This window comes from Mixophyes fleayi, chromosome 6 (assembly GCF_038048845.1).
Source record: "Mixophyes fleayi isolate aMixFle1 chromosome 6, aMixFle1.hap1, whole genome shotgun sequence".
In the NCBI taxonomy this organism is placed as follows: domain Eukaryota; kingdom Metazoa; phylum Chordata; class Amphibia; order Anura; family Limnodynastidae; genus Mixophyes; species Mixophyes fleayi.
Window position 1 is genome coordinate 174,235,039 of NC_134407.1, and position 14,498 is coordinate 174,249,536.

Sequence of the window (14,498 nt, forward strand, 5' to 3'; positions counted from 1 at the left end):
AGGGATGAGAACATAAAGAACGATGCACACACAGTTTATTCCTCTTCACTTCACATTGTTTATTATTCCGTTGTGAGACAATGTTTAAAATAATATAGCAAAATATTAGAAAGCGAACAGGCACTAAAGTAGACACCCATAACACGCAGGTATAGTCCATTAGACGAGCGCCGACAGCCTCTTATTGGCTATATGGTCTGTGCGTTACTATGGTGACCCAGTAAGCGTGTGTGTAAAAGTAACGAGACCATAACAAGGTATATATTATTTAATATTATATATATATATAATAGTTTTACATATGTAATAGTATTTTGGTTATACAGCTATGGGAATCCTGATAGATAAACATGCGTAAATATATACTAGCTGGCAACATACAGAGGCACTGACGTTACAATGAAATAGATGGACTAATATATAGTTATTACTCAGTTGCCTGTATATGTATTTTCTCTATGAATATGTATAACTTGGATGCAGTCTTTTAATGAGCAAAATTACTGAAATGGCAATATTTTGCTTGAATTTAAACACTAATATACAGGATAAGAAGTATGTATTGTGCAATTGATCATTATAGAAAGCAGAGTCATGTCTAGCTAAAAAAAACTTCCATAGACATAGCTTTGAAAATTGTTACTGTCATTACACATTGGCAGCAACAGTTGGCATTGATTTCTTCGGCTTGCCATCTGCATTTTAACTTGATTGTTTCTTTTATTTTGCTGAATGGTACTGATATAGAGCTGATAGATTTTTGTATATTTGATAATCTACCTAAAACATGGGGAACAAGTGTCCTGACTTGGCTTCATGTCTCCACCTTGCACTGGCTTCCATCATTAAAACAACTGTACCCCACCACTGGTTGCTGCACAGAAATGCCAGTCACAAATGGCTAATATTGGTGGTTGATAATGCTGCTCCTTATGTATTTTCCCCACCAGCAGCTACAATTGTTATTCTACCAAACAGAAAAAATCAAGCACTACACTTATTTCTTATGGCCACAAAATTAATGAGAAATCCCCTATATAATTTCTGGAATTTACATATAGGGATTCAGAAAATAAATCCATAATAGTTCATGTGGATAGTACCAGGGTGCTGCCTAAAATAGATATCTATTCTTTATCCAAATCAATTATACACAATAGGAAGTGCGCCTTTTTTGGTGAACAATTGTTCTGCTAAGAAATGTATCAAGGGGTCCCCCCAATTAAATTGTTAAGCTCATTTGGGCAAGGCCGTATTTCCTTCTGTTTCATGTACATTGTATGTTATTTACTTGTATCATGATCCCATCAATGTGCAGTGCAACGTAATAAAATAATAAAAAAAAAAATTCTTAGAATCATTTATATTGTTGTAACTATTCTCCCCCATCACCTTCCCTTTAATTCATCAGTCCCTCCAACATCCCTCCTTTCAATTTTATTCATCACCCTTCATCACTACCCCCAGCCCTGTTATCATCATTATGATGATTCCGCCAATTCTGTTTGTCTCTACCCCATTGAAGCTTACAGTCTAAATTTCCTAACACCCACACACACTAGTGTTGATTTTGTCAGCAGCCAATTAACCTACCAGTATGTGTTTGGAGTGTGGGAGGAAATCAGAGCACCCAAACAAAACCCACACAGACACAGGGAAAACATACAAATGTCACACAGATAAGGCCATGGTCAGGAAGCGAACTCATGATCCCAGTGCTGTGAGACAGAAGTGCTAACCACTAAGCCACTGTGTTTAGTTCAGTACCCCCTCCCTATTATTCAGCCCCTTTTGCTATCTTCTTCCATCCATTCCCCGCCTCTTTTTTTTAGTTTACACAATAGAAACTGCGGGTAGAAGAGCTGAATTCACTGCATCTGATCAGGTGATGCTGCAGAGCTCTTATAAGGTATGTGATACATATGCTGGGAGGACATGGTAGAGTAATGAGGTCACTGAAGCACCATAATTCCAGCCTATCAGTGACTGGGAGGTGCAGCATCGTATGACCAGATGCAGGGACTTTAGCTCTTTTACATGCTGCGTCTACTATGTAAGGTAAGAGAAACGGCTGGGGCACCGTGTGCTGCCTGCTTTTACATTTTTACAGTCTACTTTCCCCTCTGCCCCCCAATGAGGAAAAAGGAAGTGTGTCACTGTAATATGCAGTGCACGCCACTGCCATGTCTGCAAAACTATGAGCCAGACTCACAGCTGAGCAGGAAATTAATTTGTGCCGATGCAGCGCCCAGGGTGGTGGCTAGCACTCACCGGTTGCTCAGCCCATGCCTCGTCCCTGGTTGTCAATCACTCTGTGTTTTCTATACTAGAGAAGGACCTCCATATTCACATGGTACCCTGTTTTAGAGAAGCAGTGGGCCTATTTAGTTAAGTATAAACACTCATCGGTCAACTGTCAATCAGCTCTGTGACTCTGTGAGGATAAGGTGTTTTGCATTGTCTTCTGCCAAGTACTGCTGTCATGGTTGTAAAAACACGATAGCCAATCATCATAACGTGCAATTACTAGGGAATAGTTAAAGCAAGGTATGTAAATGTTAGTTTAAAATTATCCTTATATTAACAGAAAATTGCTTGCCAACGTCTTTGAGCAATAGCTCAAACAATATTATACTCCGAAAGCAATTGTTCTTTGGATATTATGCACATATGTTTATGTTCACCATCCACTATATAAATTATAAAAGTATTTTTATGTTAAATTACAGTTTATTTTCTACCTTGCATATAGAATTCTTTTGATTGATATAGATGTAACCACAACGCTTATATTTCTTCTACTTAGCAATGAATGATTCAGAAGCACTTGATTTTCGTGAACTGGAAAGGGAGTTGGCCAATGCTGTGGCCGCAGACCAGAAGTATCAGAGGGAGAATGATGCCAAGTTCCGTGCCATCCATCAGAAAGTGGCATCGTATGAGGAATTCAGGTACATAGCATCATGTATCATGCCAATTGAGACAGAGTGACATACATAATATATAAATAAAGTATTGAAGGAAAACACTACCTCTAGCAAACTATTTATAAAATATTCAGATCCTTGTGTTCATTTTAACCAATGTATTGCCATACAGTATTTTAATTTTTTCGTTTGAAAAAATTGTCTACCTTGATGGTTCTCAGTGCTATTTGTGCTGAGAATGTGATACCCAGTGACACCAGTGTGCTGCATTCCCCAGTAATAAGGACTCTCCTGGTAATCAAGTGAAATAATAATGATCAGGCAAACAACTAGTACATACAATATAATGGAGAGTATTTCTCCTAAACTATAGATACCAAGTTAGACAGCTAATTAGATATTTAAGAAATAAAGATAAGGCTTGTTAACCAGAAAGGAAAATCATAAATACAAGCTGCTGCTCTGGTATTATGCCGTATACACAGGCACCAAGACTAAGGACTAGTACTAAAACTAAGTACTGTGAGCTAAAGCAAAGGACTAGGATTAAATAAAGGATTAGGGACTAGGGGTATATTTACTAAACTGCAGGTTTGAAAAAGTGGAGATGTTGCCTATAGCAACCAATCAGATTCTAGTTATCATTTATTTGTACAAAATGACAGCTAGAATCTGATTGGTTGCTATAGGCAACATCTCCAATTTTTCAAACCCACAGTTTAGTAAATATACCCCTTGGACTAAAACAAATGACTTAAGGACTAAAACTAAGGCCCAAAATAAAAGAAAAAACAAGGACTAAGACAAAAAAAAGAGGACTAAAACTAAGGACTAAAAAGACAAAAACAAAAAACTAAGGACTAGAACAAAGGCCAAAAGACCAAAACAAAAGACGTTTGGATACGGACTAAAATAAAACTAAAACTGGGGACTAAAAAGACTAAAAATAAATAGTAAGGACTAGAACAAAGAGCTAAAGGCTAAAACAAAAGACTGAGGAGTAAAACTAAGCACTTAAAAGACCAAGGGCTAAGGACTTAAATGACCAAAGGCTAAAACTAAAGACTGAGGACCAGGACTAAGAGCTAAAATGAAGTACTAAACAAGGACTCTAAGGACTAGGACTTAAACGTAGGACTAGAGTCTACCTGTCCTCAAGGGCCATATCCAGTTCATGTTTTTAGGATTTCTGTCTGTAGAAACAGGTGGGATAATTACTGACCCAGCCAAATAGATTAACTCAGCTGTACATGATTAAAGAAATCCTAAAAACATGAACTGGATATGGCCCTTGAGGACAGGTTTGCCCACCCCTGGACTAGACCAATGACTTGGACTAGGAGAGAATTCATACAAGAGAACAAGATATACCACAACACCTCCTCCAGTAGCCTAGTGGTTAATGATCAGGCATTGAAGTGCAGAAACCCTGGTTTTAAACTCCAGCAGATCCTTATACTTAACTAATTATTTCACCATTTGAATTGTTTTGCTGATATAGATAACTGTATTATCCACTATACATTATGTGGCCCCCCGTAAATCTTTTCTGGGTTTGTTGTTATATTAAAAGGCGTTAAATATAAGTCAGTGGAAAGAAAAAAGAATCTTAATTGTTTGTTTTTAAAAAAACAAAACAAAGGCAATGTATGTATAGAGTAAGTGTATTTATAATATGTAGCACCACTTAATAAATGCCTCACTTTACAGTATATAAGAAAAGCTAACTGGATACAACCGCAAGTCCAGCATTTGAACACAATAGAAAAATGGTTACTGTTCTGTAGAGCTTACACTTTACTAAATAAATCTGTTTTTATATCACTATATTATTATCACCATTTTATTTATCATTATGTATTTTATTTTCTATATATTTAGTAAACATGCATATGATATTCTGCTTCTTTCTTTATCTGCATTTATGTAATTATAAACATGAGTAGGAACTGCCATATTGTTTGTGAAGTGACATCCATAGACATCGAAAGATGCCATCTGGTGGATAAATTATGAAATATTTGAGCACTGGTGACGTGACTAAGAAATAACTTGTACAAGGTACCTTTCAGCCCTGGGGTAGGCTCTGTTTTGGAATTACAAGTTACACACACAATGGGATTTATTGTTCAACAACAACTGAACACGTACTGAGAAAACTCTACTTATAAATAGTATTCAATTTATTTTTTAATTCCTGGAATAAAATAGTCAATTGTGACTTCACCCATCAGAAAACAACATGTTTCTTTTGTCAGACTTGGCTTTATCTTTCTACAATACATTCTACTTTCTCTTGTTCTCCGCAGAGATATTGTATTAGCATCTAACCTGAAACCCTTGGAGCGGAAGGACAAGATTGGAGGCGATAGGAAGCAGCCATGGAACCCGACTGCCACAACAAACAGCTTGTCCAGAGAGCCAGCTTGTACCATGTTACAGGTGAGGCGGAAACAGAAATTGATTACATCTGCTTCTTCCAACCGCTCTGCTTTTTTCTTGATGACACTATTTGAAACTTCATCTTCTCTTATAATCCAGATGTATCCATTTGATTACTTCAAGCAATGCTCATTTCCAATACTTGATTAGCAAATTGTGACAGTGAAAACATACACATTTTAAGAGAAGATTAGCCTATAATATTTATTTAAAGTGCTTCTCTCACCCGGAGACAGTGGAGGCAGCAATTTTGTGGCTTCTCATCATCATTTATTTGTATTTCATCACAACTCAATAGGACCAGACAGTGGATCTAACAAATCTTGCATAAAAAGCAAATCGAACATAAAACAGAACAAGTGCATAAGAGGTGATGAAGAAGGTGCAGGTACGATACAGAGGGTAGAGAGATCTCTGCCAAGCTAATTGGAGAAGGCAGTGCTGAGATAATGAGCTAGTAGAACCCAGAGGGTGTAGTATCGGGTGGGGGTAGGATATGTTATAGTAATAAGGTGGGTTTTTAGAGAGCGCTTGACGAAAGAAAGGTTGGGAGAGAGTCTAGTCAGGTGGGGTAGGGAGTTCCATAAGTGGGGAGGAGCACAAGAGAAGTATTGGGCTCAGAAATGAGAGGTCATAATTTTAGACAAGGCGAAGTGCAAGTCCAAGGCCAATCTAAGAGGGGGTGAGTGAGAGTATCTCATGCTGGTGGCAGAGATGTCTGTGGAGGATCTGTTGATGAGGACTTTGAAAGTGATTATGGATAGTTTGAATTTGATTTTGGATGGTAGTGCAAGGATTTCCATATGGTGAAGTGGAAGAGGAGTGGTAAGAGAGCAAGATCTGTTTTGCTGCGGTATTCAGGACAGATTGTAGTAGCGTATAGACGGTAGAGGAGATTGCCTGATAAAAGGACATTGCATTGTCAAGGTGCAGGATGAGAGAATGGATAAGGGTTTTTGTAAGTCCAGGGTGAGAAAGGGCCATATTCTTGTAATGTATCGAAGGAGGAGGCGACATAACAGCACAAGGGACTGAATATATGAAGTAAGGCTGAGAGCAGAGTCGAGGATGAAACCAAGGCAACAGGCATGGAGTATTGAGGAGAATGGGATGCTATCAATGTGAGGGAGATTCACTAGGATTGAGTGATGTAGTGAAGGCATCCACTTTGATGATGAAATGTATGAATTCATCAGGAACAAGTGACATTACTAAGAACCTGTGAGATCACTGAGATTATTTCACTGGTTTCTAGTAAATTGATAGACTGCATCCACACAATGGCTGCCTTTACTGTGTCACTGGACCCTAAAGAACTGGAATGATGTTTTCTCACTGGCTGAAATTGATTCACCATCTGGGTTTTGGTCTTCTTGTCCTTGGGCACTATTGGCTTGGAGTCTCATAAGTTTAGCAGCTCCTTATAATCCTGTAGAGTACACATGTACATTGTTTTTTTTATACTGTTTCCAAGTGAATGTATAGGCTGCATTCTTGGTGATATCACGGGTTTCTAGTGAATGTATAGGCTGCATTCTTGGTGATATCACGGGTCCCTAGTGAATGTATAGGCTGCATTCTTGGTGATATCACGGGTTCCTAGTGAATGTATAGGCTGCATTCTTGGTGATATCACGGGTCCCTAGTGAATGTATAGGCTGCATTCTTGGTGATATCACGGATTCTAGTGAATGTATAGGCTGCATTCTTGGTGATATCACGGGTCCCTAGTGAATTGCTAGGCTGCATTCTTGGTGATATCACGGGTTCCTAGTGAATGTATAGGCTGCATTCTTGGTGATATCATGGGTTCTTAGTGAATGTATAGGCTGCATTCTTGGTGATATCACGGGTTCCTAGTGAATGTATAGGCTGCATTCTTGGTGATATCACGGGTCCCTAGTGAATGTATAGGCTGCATTCTTGGTGATATCACGGGTTCCTAGTGAATGTATAGGCTGCATTCTTGGTGATATCATGGGTTCTTAGTGAATGTATAGGCTGCATTCTTGGTGATATCACGGGTTCCTAGTGAATTGATAGGCTGCATTCTTGGTGATATCACGGGTCCCTAGTGAATGTATAGGCTGCATTCTTGGTGATATCACGGGTTCCTAGTGAATCTATAGGCTGCATTCTTGGTGATATCAGAGGTCCCTAGTGAATTGATAGGATGCATTCTTGGTGATATCACGGGTCCCTAGTGAATTGATAGGATGCATTCTTGGTGATATCACGGGTCCCTAGTGAATTGATAGGATGCATTTTCATGAATAGTGCTTCATTCCACAACATGATTTCCTCCACTGTGGATAGACAATAGGTGCACCTTAATAAAGCATTACATTATTACATTTGGTATAAGTGTTGTAACTACAAGCAACCAATCAGATATTAATGTTGACTAGTTTAGAGCTTGGAGCTCCGTTTGCAAATTATTTATATGTTGCTCACTGGAGGCTGCCATGTCCTATATGCCAAGTCTCTAGCTTGGATTAGTAAAACTACTCTTTTAGCTATAATTTATGTACAGATGACTATTTTTTTTTATTTTACTGGTTATAGCTTATGTTTTGTTTTGCTTTAGTGTAACTACTTCTCATCCGCTCACTGTATGTATACATTCTGTTAGACTTCAATGAGGCTTCCAGCACCATCCATGCAGTCAGTGACCGTTTTCCAGTGCTGTGCCTGAAAGACATTTTATTTGGTTCCCAGAAACCCAGGCATTATATACATTTAGGTGCAAAACTGCATTAAAAACATAGGGACCAGTAAGCAATAAGCTTTTATCTTTTAGACCAGTGATGAGCAACTTGGGTGCCCTCTAACAACCTCTAACTTTCAATCAAAGAAAGAGAAACTTATCTGTAATAACATGTCAGTGGGCATTTTATACAAGTGTTACCAGATATAACAAAACAAATCTGACAATAAACTAGGAAGGAGCTGGGGGCCACAGATGAAGGCTCGGAGGGCCGTCTATTGCCCATCACCGTTTTAGTCAATGAGACCAAATGTCTGGTTACTGTGGTATTAGTGCAGATTTGCACCTTTAATGTTAATAAATATCCTTCACTCAATGTGCCAATAATAAAGCTGCTTGTTATGTCTATTATTATATACATGTCATATAAATTGTTTTATGAACATGTTCTTCATAGAAAGTTGCAGTAGAATTACACTAGTTATGAAAGGACGAATTATAAAAGTGTAAATGTGAAGCGCTAAAAACTTTGAATAAAAAGAAGTCAACATTCAAGTACATATTTTTGTATATACACCATGCATATATTTCTATTTTGGATAACATGTGAATCATATTTGTAACCTTTATGTAAGGATGCACTGTCAGAGCCAAAAAACGCATTTGAGTTTACCCGCAACTGGCGCAGAATAGAAGGGAAGAAAAGATACGACTTTCTCTTGCAAATTGGAGCCAAGAAGTTATCGTGTATTTTCCACACAGAAGTGTGCTCTGGACTGGTGGGAGAGTTTCTCCTTGTGCTGGAGGAGAACTTGCAGAGCATTCATCTAGAGGAAGTGATGGAGATCTTACAGTGCCTGGCAGAGACACAACGCTTCGACCTCAACCTCCTCTTCCTCAGCAAACTGGAGAATGAACGCTGTAAAGAACTATTTGTGAAGCTGCAGATTGTAGTAAATGACAAAAATGAAATCTATGAAGGAAGGAACACCGTGCTAAAGCAATTAATGGGTCTTTACAAGATCAGTGTGTGAAGAAACGTATTTACAGATTTTAGTGTAGATATACTATTTAGGTAAAAGATTATGAACATTTCTAGCTATAACCTGGAGTTAGTAACAGTCATAAGGGTATATTTACTAAACTGCTGGTTTGAAGTTGTGGAGATGTTGCCTATAGCAACCAATCAGATTCTAGTTATTTATTTAGTAAATGCTACAAAATGACAGCTAGCATCTAAATGCTTGCTATAGGCAACATCTCCACTTTTTCAAACCCACAGTTTAGTAAATATACCCCCATGGAGTCGGATGAGCAGAGTTTGATGTTACCTTGTCCCAAATCAGCCCCCTGGTTACCCTTTTGTCTTTCTTTAATCCCTGTCTTGGATAATTCTCCCCTTCAATACCAGTAATATCTGTCCAACACATATTGGAGTGTTTTAGTCTCAGAAAGACTCCAGGTTCAGCTGAAAAATTGCAACTGGGTCAGGGAGACATCACGTGTGGGTACCAGAAAGAGTGAAACTACTGTAAATTATGGATCCAACACAACCTGGCTTAAAGTCAGTCTTGACTTTTCTGATTAACTACTGTAACAAAAATATACCCTATATAGAGCATGCTAGTAATTATTTCCAAAATAATTAATCTTCGGTTGTTTCCCACTTCTGTGTTGCTGGCTCCTCCCTGACGCCAGTGGCTTTATATGAAAATAGAAAGAAGGAGATTCATTCATTAGACATTTTTGTAGTTAAAGCACATGATGTTCCCTGCTGCTGGAGCCTTCAGTGGGAGAATAAAATTAAAAGACATGTTTATGGGATTTTGGCACTATATATCAATAAGACACAATTACTGGCAAGCTTAGATTTCTGATATATGATTAACTGGACACTGAGTAAATGAGAAACCTTCATATTTGAAATATCTTGTTTATTTTTGTTGTTGCTTTAAATACATTCATAAAATGTTTCATTGATATGTACAAAGTAAACTGCTAGCAATGTGAAAAATTCTGTAAATAAACATCTGAAAAGCATGCAAGTGTGTTTATAGTATAATTATGGCAAAAATCAATATGTGAATTATGGTTTGGTGAGAAATTGATATGTCGATATCAGGTTTTAGATGCAGGTGGGGGACACAGACATGTAGAGCCCCACAGCCACACAGAGTCAGGATCGTTTATGTGGAGCAAACAGTGAATAAAATAAAATTGTGGTACACTATAGTTAAGTCAAGTCCCCAATGCTAATGTAAGAGGCTCAAATTGTGGTGGGCCAATTGTGACCTTTGGACAAGTTTGGCTGGTCATATTTCTCTCCCACATCACTAGTGTTCTTCCCAATTAGATGGATTCATATGTACATAATGCGTTTGCAATCTTTTGTAAAACTTGCATATACATAGTCCAATCTTTCAGGGCAGTGCACATACTATCCCATTGACACTTGAACTATGAAATGAGAATACAGAAGGCTTTGTTTTTTTTTCTTGGTTGTTTAAATGGATCAAAAAGATATTATAGAAGTAAATGAAGTAGTGGCAGAGGGCTGTATACTGGAATAAGCCAATGTATCAGTAGTTTGGGAGAACACAAGGCATATCTCCCAATTATCCAGATCTTTGCAGGAAAGTCCCAGTTCATGGAAACCAGAAGAGTCAGAGTTTATCACTTTGAACTGTGACGTTGAGTAAATGTAGGCATGATGGAGCAGATGTAGAGGTGTAGATGTGTGGATTTCAAGATAGATGTTGTCCCAATTTCTTATTTGCAATGTTAGGAGGCATGCAGAGGCAGAATTGGCTACTAAAACAGATTAAAGGAAATGTCAACATTAGAGAAACAGGGGGAGTACACAATTTTTTGGCACCTTATAGGACAGTGACAGAGATTGGTCAGCCTTCATTGTCCCAACAACACAGTCACACTCTGTAAATATTATCTAAGTACTATGCAGTCTTCACTAGTAAACTGGTTTATGTGAATTCCCAACCTCTCACAAATAGGGAAACCTCCAGATATCTATTAACAAATAAAACAGTAATTATGAGAAGTGGACCTAGAGCTGTCATTCAGTAAATACATTTACTTCATTCCATGTACAGCAGAATCCCGTTTATCTCAATCGTTACTTTGTAACAAATGTGTGATTGATAACTATGGTCCAGTATTACTAATTCTTCTTGTTTGTTAATGTGCAATTTATCACACATTAATAGATAAATCTTTCTGCTTGACATCTACTTTTTACCTGCTGTATTGTTACACAGGAATATTTCAAAAGTACACTAAGGTGACCTGCAACGGAACACAGAACCTTTACTTGGTAACAATGGAATATGTCATCATAGTAGCAAAATAAACAGTGCAAGGAGTTTACATTGTAAAACTTTACATTCTCAGCCAACTGCTTATGTTCCATTCTCTACACAGTTTACGTTGCGTTGATGATGCTTCTCAGTAGTCCTCACCTTTTTTTTGTTGTAGCTGCTCTATTCCTCCTATATCTTACTCCAGCAAGCAGTTTTGAGATGGTAGAAAAAGATGACATCTACAGGTTGGTTCCCTGCCCAGCATTCTTAGTGTTTGATACAGCTGCATATCTTTCAGACATGACCTTCGAGCTTCCTTGCCGTTGCAAGCCTGAGCAGATAAACTCTGTAGTGTGGTACTATAAAAAGAACTTGGCTAATGATTTCACCCAGGTGCTCACAGACTTTAACGGTACAACCCAAGTCGATAGTGAAGACATTCGTAGTGGCTATGATCTCCTGCTGAGGTTCAGTATCCGAATGTTCAGCCTAATTGTCTTTAGGGCACAAAAAGAAGATTCGGGGCACTACATATGTGGTACGAGGGAGGGGCAGTATTTTTATGGATACAGTGTTGACATTCAGGAATCCCAAAAAGCATATATTGCGTTTGAAGACCAGAATGGTCACCCACAACAAGATCTGGTAATGAAAGACTTTGTATCCTTCACTGCTTTTTGGCATTGGACCGTATGTGATCGCTGTGATGTGAGAGGTGAGCAAAGGAGACTTGGCTTATGCTATATCAAGAGTGTCTACCTTAACCTAAGATATCGTGTTACCCAGGATGATGTGGCTTCTTGTGGATCCGATGCTGTTCCAGCAAGATTTAAAAAATTGATTTCTGGTCGGAGACCAGAGATCATTATCAGGAGTTGCATGTCTCCATGCAACAAACCTAAAAAGGGCATCCTAGGTAAGGTCTACAATATAATGAACAGCGTGATCAAACTTAAGGATCGTATTCCCTGGTTTCCCAAGGTACCAACTCAAATGCACACTCACTCTTTAGGCAGCAGCCTGATCATTGGATGTCCAGGAGCCAAACCAGAACATGCTGTGGCTTGGGATAAAGGTAACCAAAGGCTTTATCGCACAGAGTACCTAATTGGGAAGAATAACTCTATGAGAGTGTACATAGACCATGGAAACCATCTGAACTTTCGTTTTATTCAACGCAATGACAAAGGAGTGTACTATTGCTGGCTTCAGGGGAAGATGAAGGCTGGATTCAGGTTGGCTGTGCAAACGGACACTGGACGGAAACGTACTTTCACCGACGCCGAGTCTATCTTTGCCATGAAAGTCATTGGCATGAGTTATCTCTTTTTCACTATCATCTTCTTGTTCATCCAATGTGGAAAGTGCTGCTCCTACAACTTCAGGTGTTTGCCACTCATCTGACAACTTAAGTTTTTTCTTAATTACAGCATATGTAGACTCAGGAGACACGTCTCTTTTTAGGAAAAATTCTTTACTCGATTTCAAAAATGAACTTTTACCTTGTGAATTTATATATTTTCTAATTTTATATATTTTCATTAATAATCTATTAATAAAAGTAACTGATTTTTATACTTTTGAAGTATAAATATTAATACTTTATTTCACACTTGCCAACTTTAAGAGGCAGCTGTCCGGGAGGGGGTCCGTCGAGGGGGCGTGGCCTAGCGTGGTGCACTGTTAGGCTCCGCCCCTGTCCATCTTGACCCATTTTGGCCAATCGCAGCAGGGGGCGGGGCCACGATGGCCCGTTTAGCTCCGCCCCCCGGCCATCTTCAACAGCGGCGACTTCGGGATCCGGGATTTTTGCCTGCTCTCTCGGGAGTCTGGGAGAACTCCCAAAAATTCAGGAGTCTCCCGGACATTCCGGGAGAGTAGGCAACTATGCTTTATTTGTATGTTATGAAACCCTGAAGCTGACCATGCACTTAACTCCAGATTTTTTCTAATAATTCAGCCATATTTTCACTGATCATTGTACCATACTCCAGACTGGCTAACATGATAACATATTAGACACAGTTTAAGACAGTTGTGGGCAACCACGTGGTGCGGCCCTTGAACTTTCAAAAGTGCCACACTTACCTTTAATCTCAGTAATAAGTTAATACATTTAATCAACGAAAGAGACCCCTATCTGTAATGTGTCAGCAGGCATTTAAAGTGTTACAAGCTATAACAAGCAAATTTCATAATAAAGCCGGAAGGAGCTCGGGGTCCCAGATGAAGACTCGGAGGGTCACATGTGGCCCAACACTGCCGTAAGACTTCAATGTATGAATTTGAACAATTTAAGCTTCATGATTTATCATTGACTGCGAAGGGGAGATGTATAAAAGAGATCGTTTTTTAAAGAATGAAAATTAACCAAAATAAAAAGTAGGAAACAAAGGTTCTTAAAACTATTCTATCTTTAGTGAATTGTGATGCATGTAGTTGCTGTCTGTTCAATATACAATTGTAGCCTCTTCTCCAAGAAAAACAAAAAAAAACAATATCTTTATCATCTCGTTTTGTTTCATTACCACAAGGACACATCCACACAATTATAATTATAGGAAGATTCAAATAGAAAATGCTTTATTTTTTGTTACCTCGAAAAATTATCCTATAAAATACACATAATCTCAAAGTTTTGTAAGCCAACAGGTGGCAACAGTGAGCTACAGTTCACAAGCTCGATCCCATAACTTATGGGGAAATTTGGCTCACACTTTTCATGCGCAGTATTCTCATACAACATAAGCCATTTCACCTAATAAGCAGTTGCCTGCTCCTGTTTTTCCCACTTATTTTCAGAGACTGGAGCTGAGGCCGGGCATAGAACGAGGCTGCATAGCCCAGAGTTTCGAGAATCTGATCAATAAGGTATAGGTTAGATACACTCTAATAGAGAAAGACAAAAGTTTAGATATAGGACAGAGGTTATAACAGCAAAATTAATATTTTTATATACGGTAAAGCTCTTCTCTGTCCAATTCAAAAAATCTTCGCCATGAATCCCTGCTGATGGGTGTTCACTGCTTGTCCAAACAGCTGCTCTTGAAACATTTACATAGAGCTATAGAATATTATGGCTAAAGGAATGCCAAAAGAGGTGTG

The 14,498-nt window shown here is 38.5% G+C and overlaps 2 protein-coding genes across 2 annotated transcripts; both read left to right on the forward strand.

Moving 5' to 3' along the window:
- Positions 1–149: 149 nt before the first annotated feature.
- On the forward strand, positions 150–10,114 carry DNAAF19 (dynein axonemal assembly factor 19). Its single transcript, XM_075215373.1, has 4 exons — positions 150–257; positions 2,807–2,951; positions 5,237–5,369; positions 8,712–10,114. Exons 2-4 carry the CDS (start codon positions 2,809–2,811, stop codon positions 9,108–9,110), a joined length of 675 nt encoding a protein of 224 aa, XP_075071474.1. The 5' UTR covers positions 150–257; positions 2,807–2,808; the 3' UTR covers positions 9,111–10,114.
- Positions 10,115–11,531: 1,417 nt separating this feature from the next.
- Positions 11,532–12,797, forward strand: FAM187A (family with sequence similarity 187 member A). Its single transcript, XM_075178353.1, has one exon. The coding sequence runs from the start codon at positions 11,532–11,534 to the stop codon at positions 12,795–12,797; it is 1,266 nt and encodes a 421-aa protein (XP_075034454.1).
- Positions 12,798–14,498: the final 1,701 nt, after the last annotated feature.

Bases quoted from the DNA above. Each gene is read 5' to 3' on its own strand.
- DNAAF19 (XM_075215373.1), top strand. From the start codon at position 2,809: ATGAATGATTCAGAAGCACTTGATTTTCGTGAACTGGAAAGGGAGTTG. The intron at 2,952-5,236 runs GTACATAGCATC...TGTTCTCCGCAG, and splicing joins GCATCGTATGAGGAATTCAG to AGATATTGTATTAGCATCTA. The intron at 5,370-8,711 runs GTGAGGCGGAAA...CCTTTATGTAAG, and splicing joins CAGCTTGTACCATGTTACAG to GATGCACTGTCAGAGCCAAA.
- FAM187A (XM_075178353.1), top strand. From the start codon at position 11,532: ATGCTTCTCAGTAGTCCTCACCTTTTTTTTGTTGTAGCTGCTCTATTC.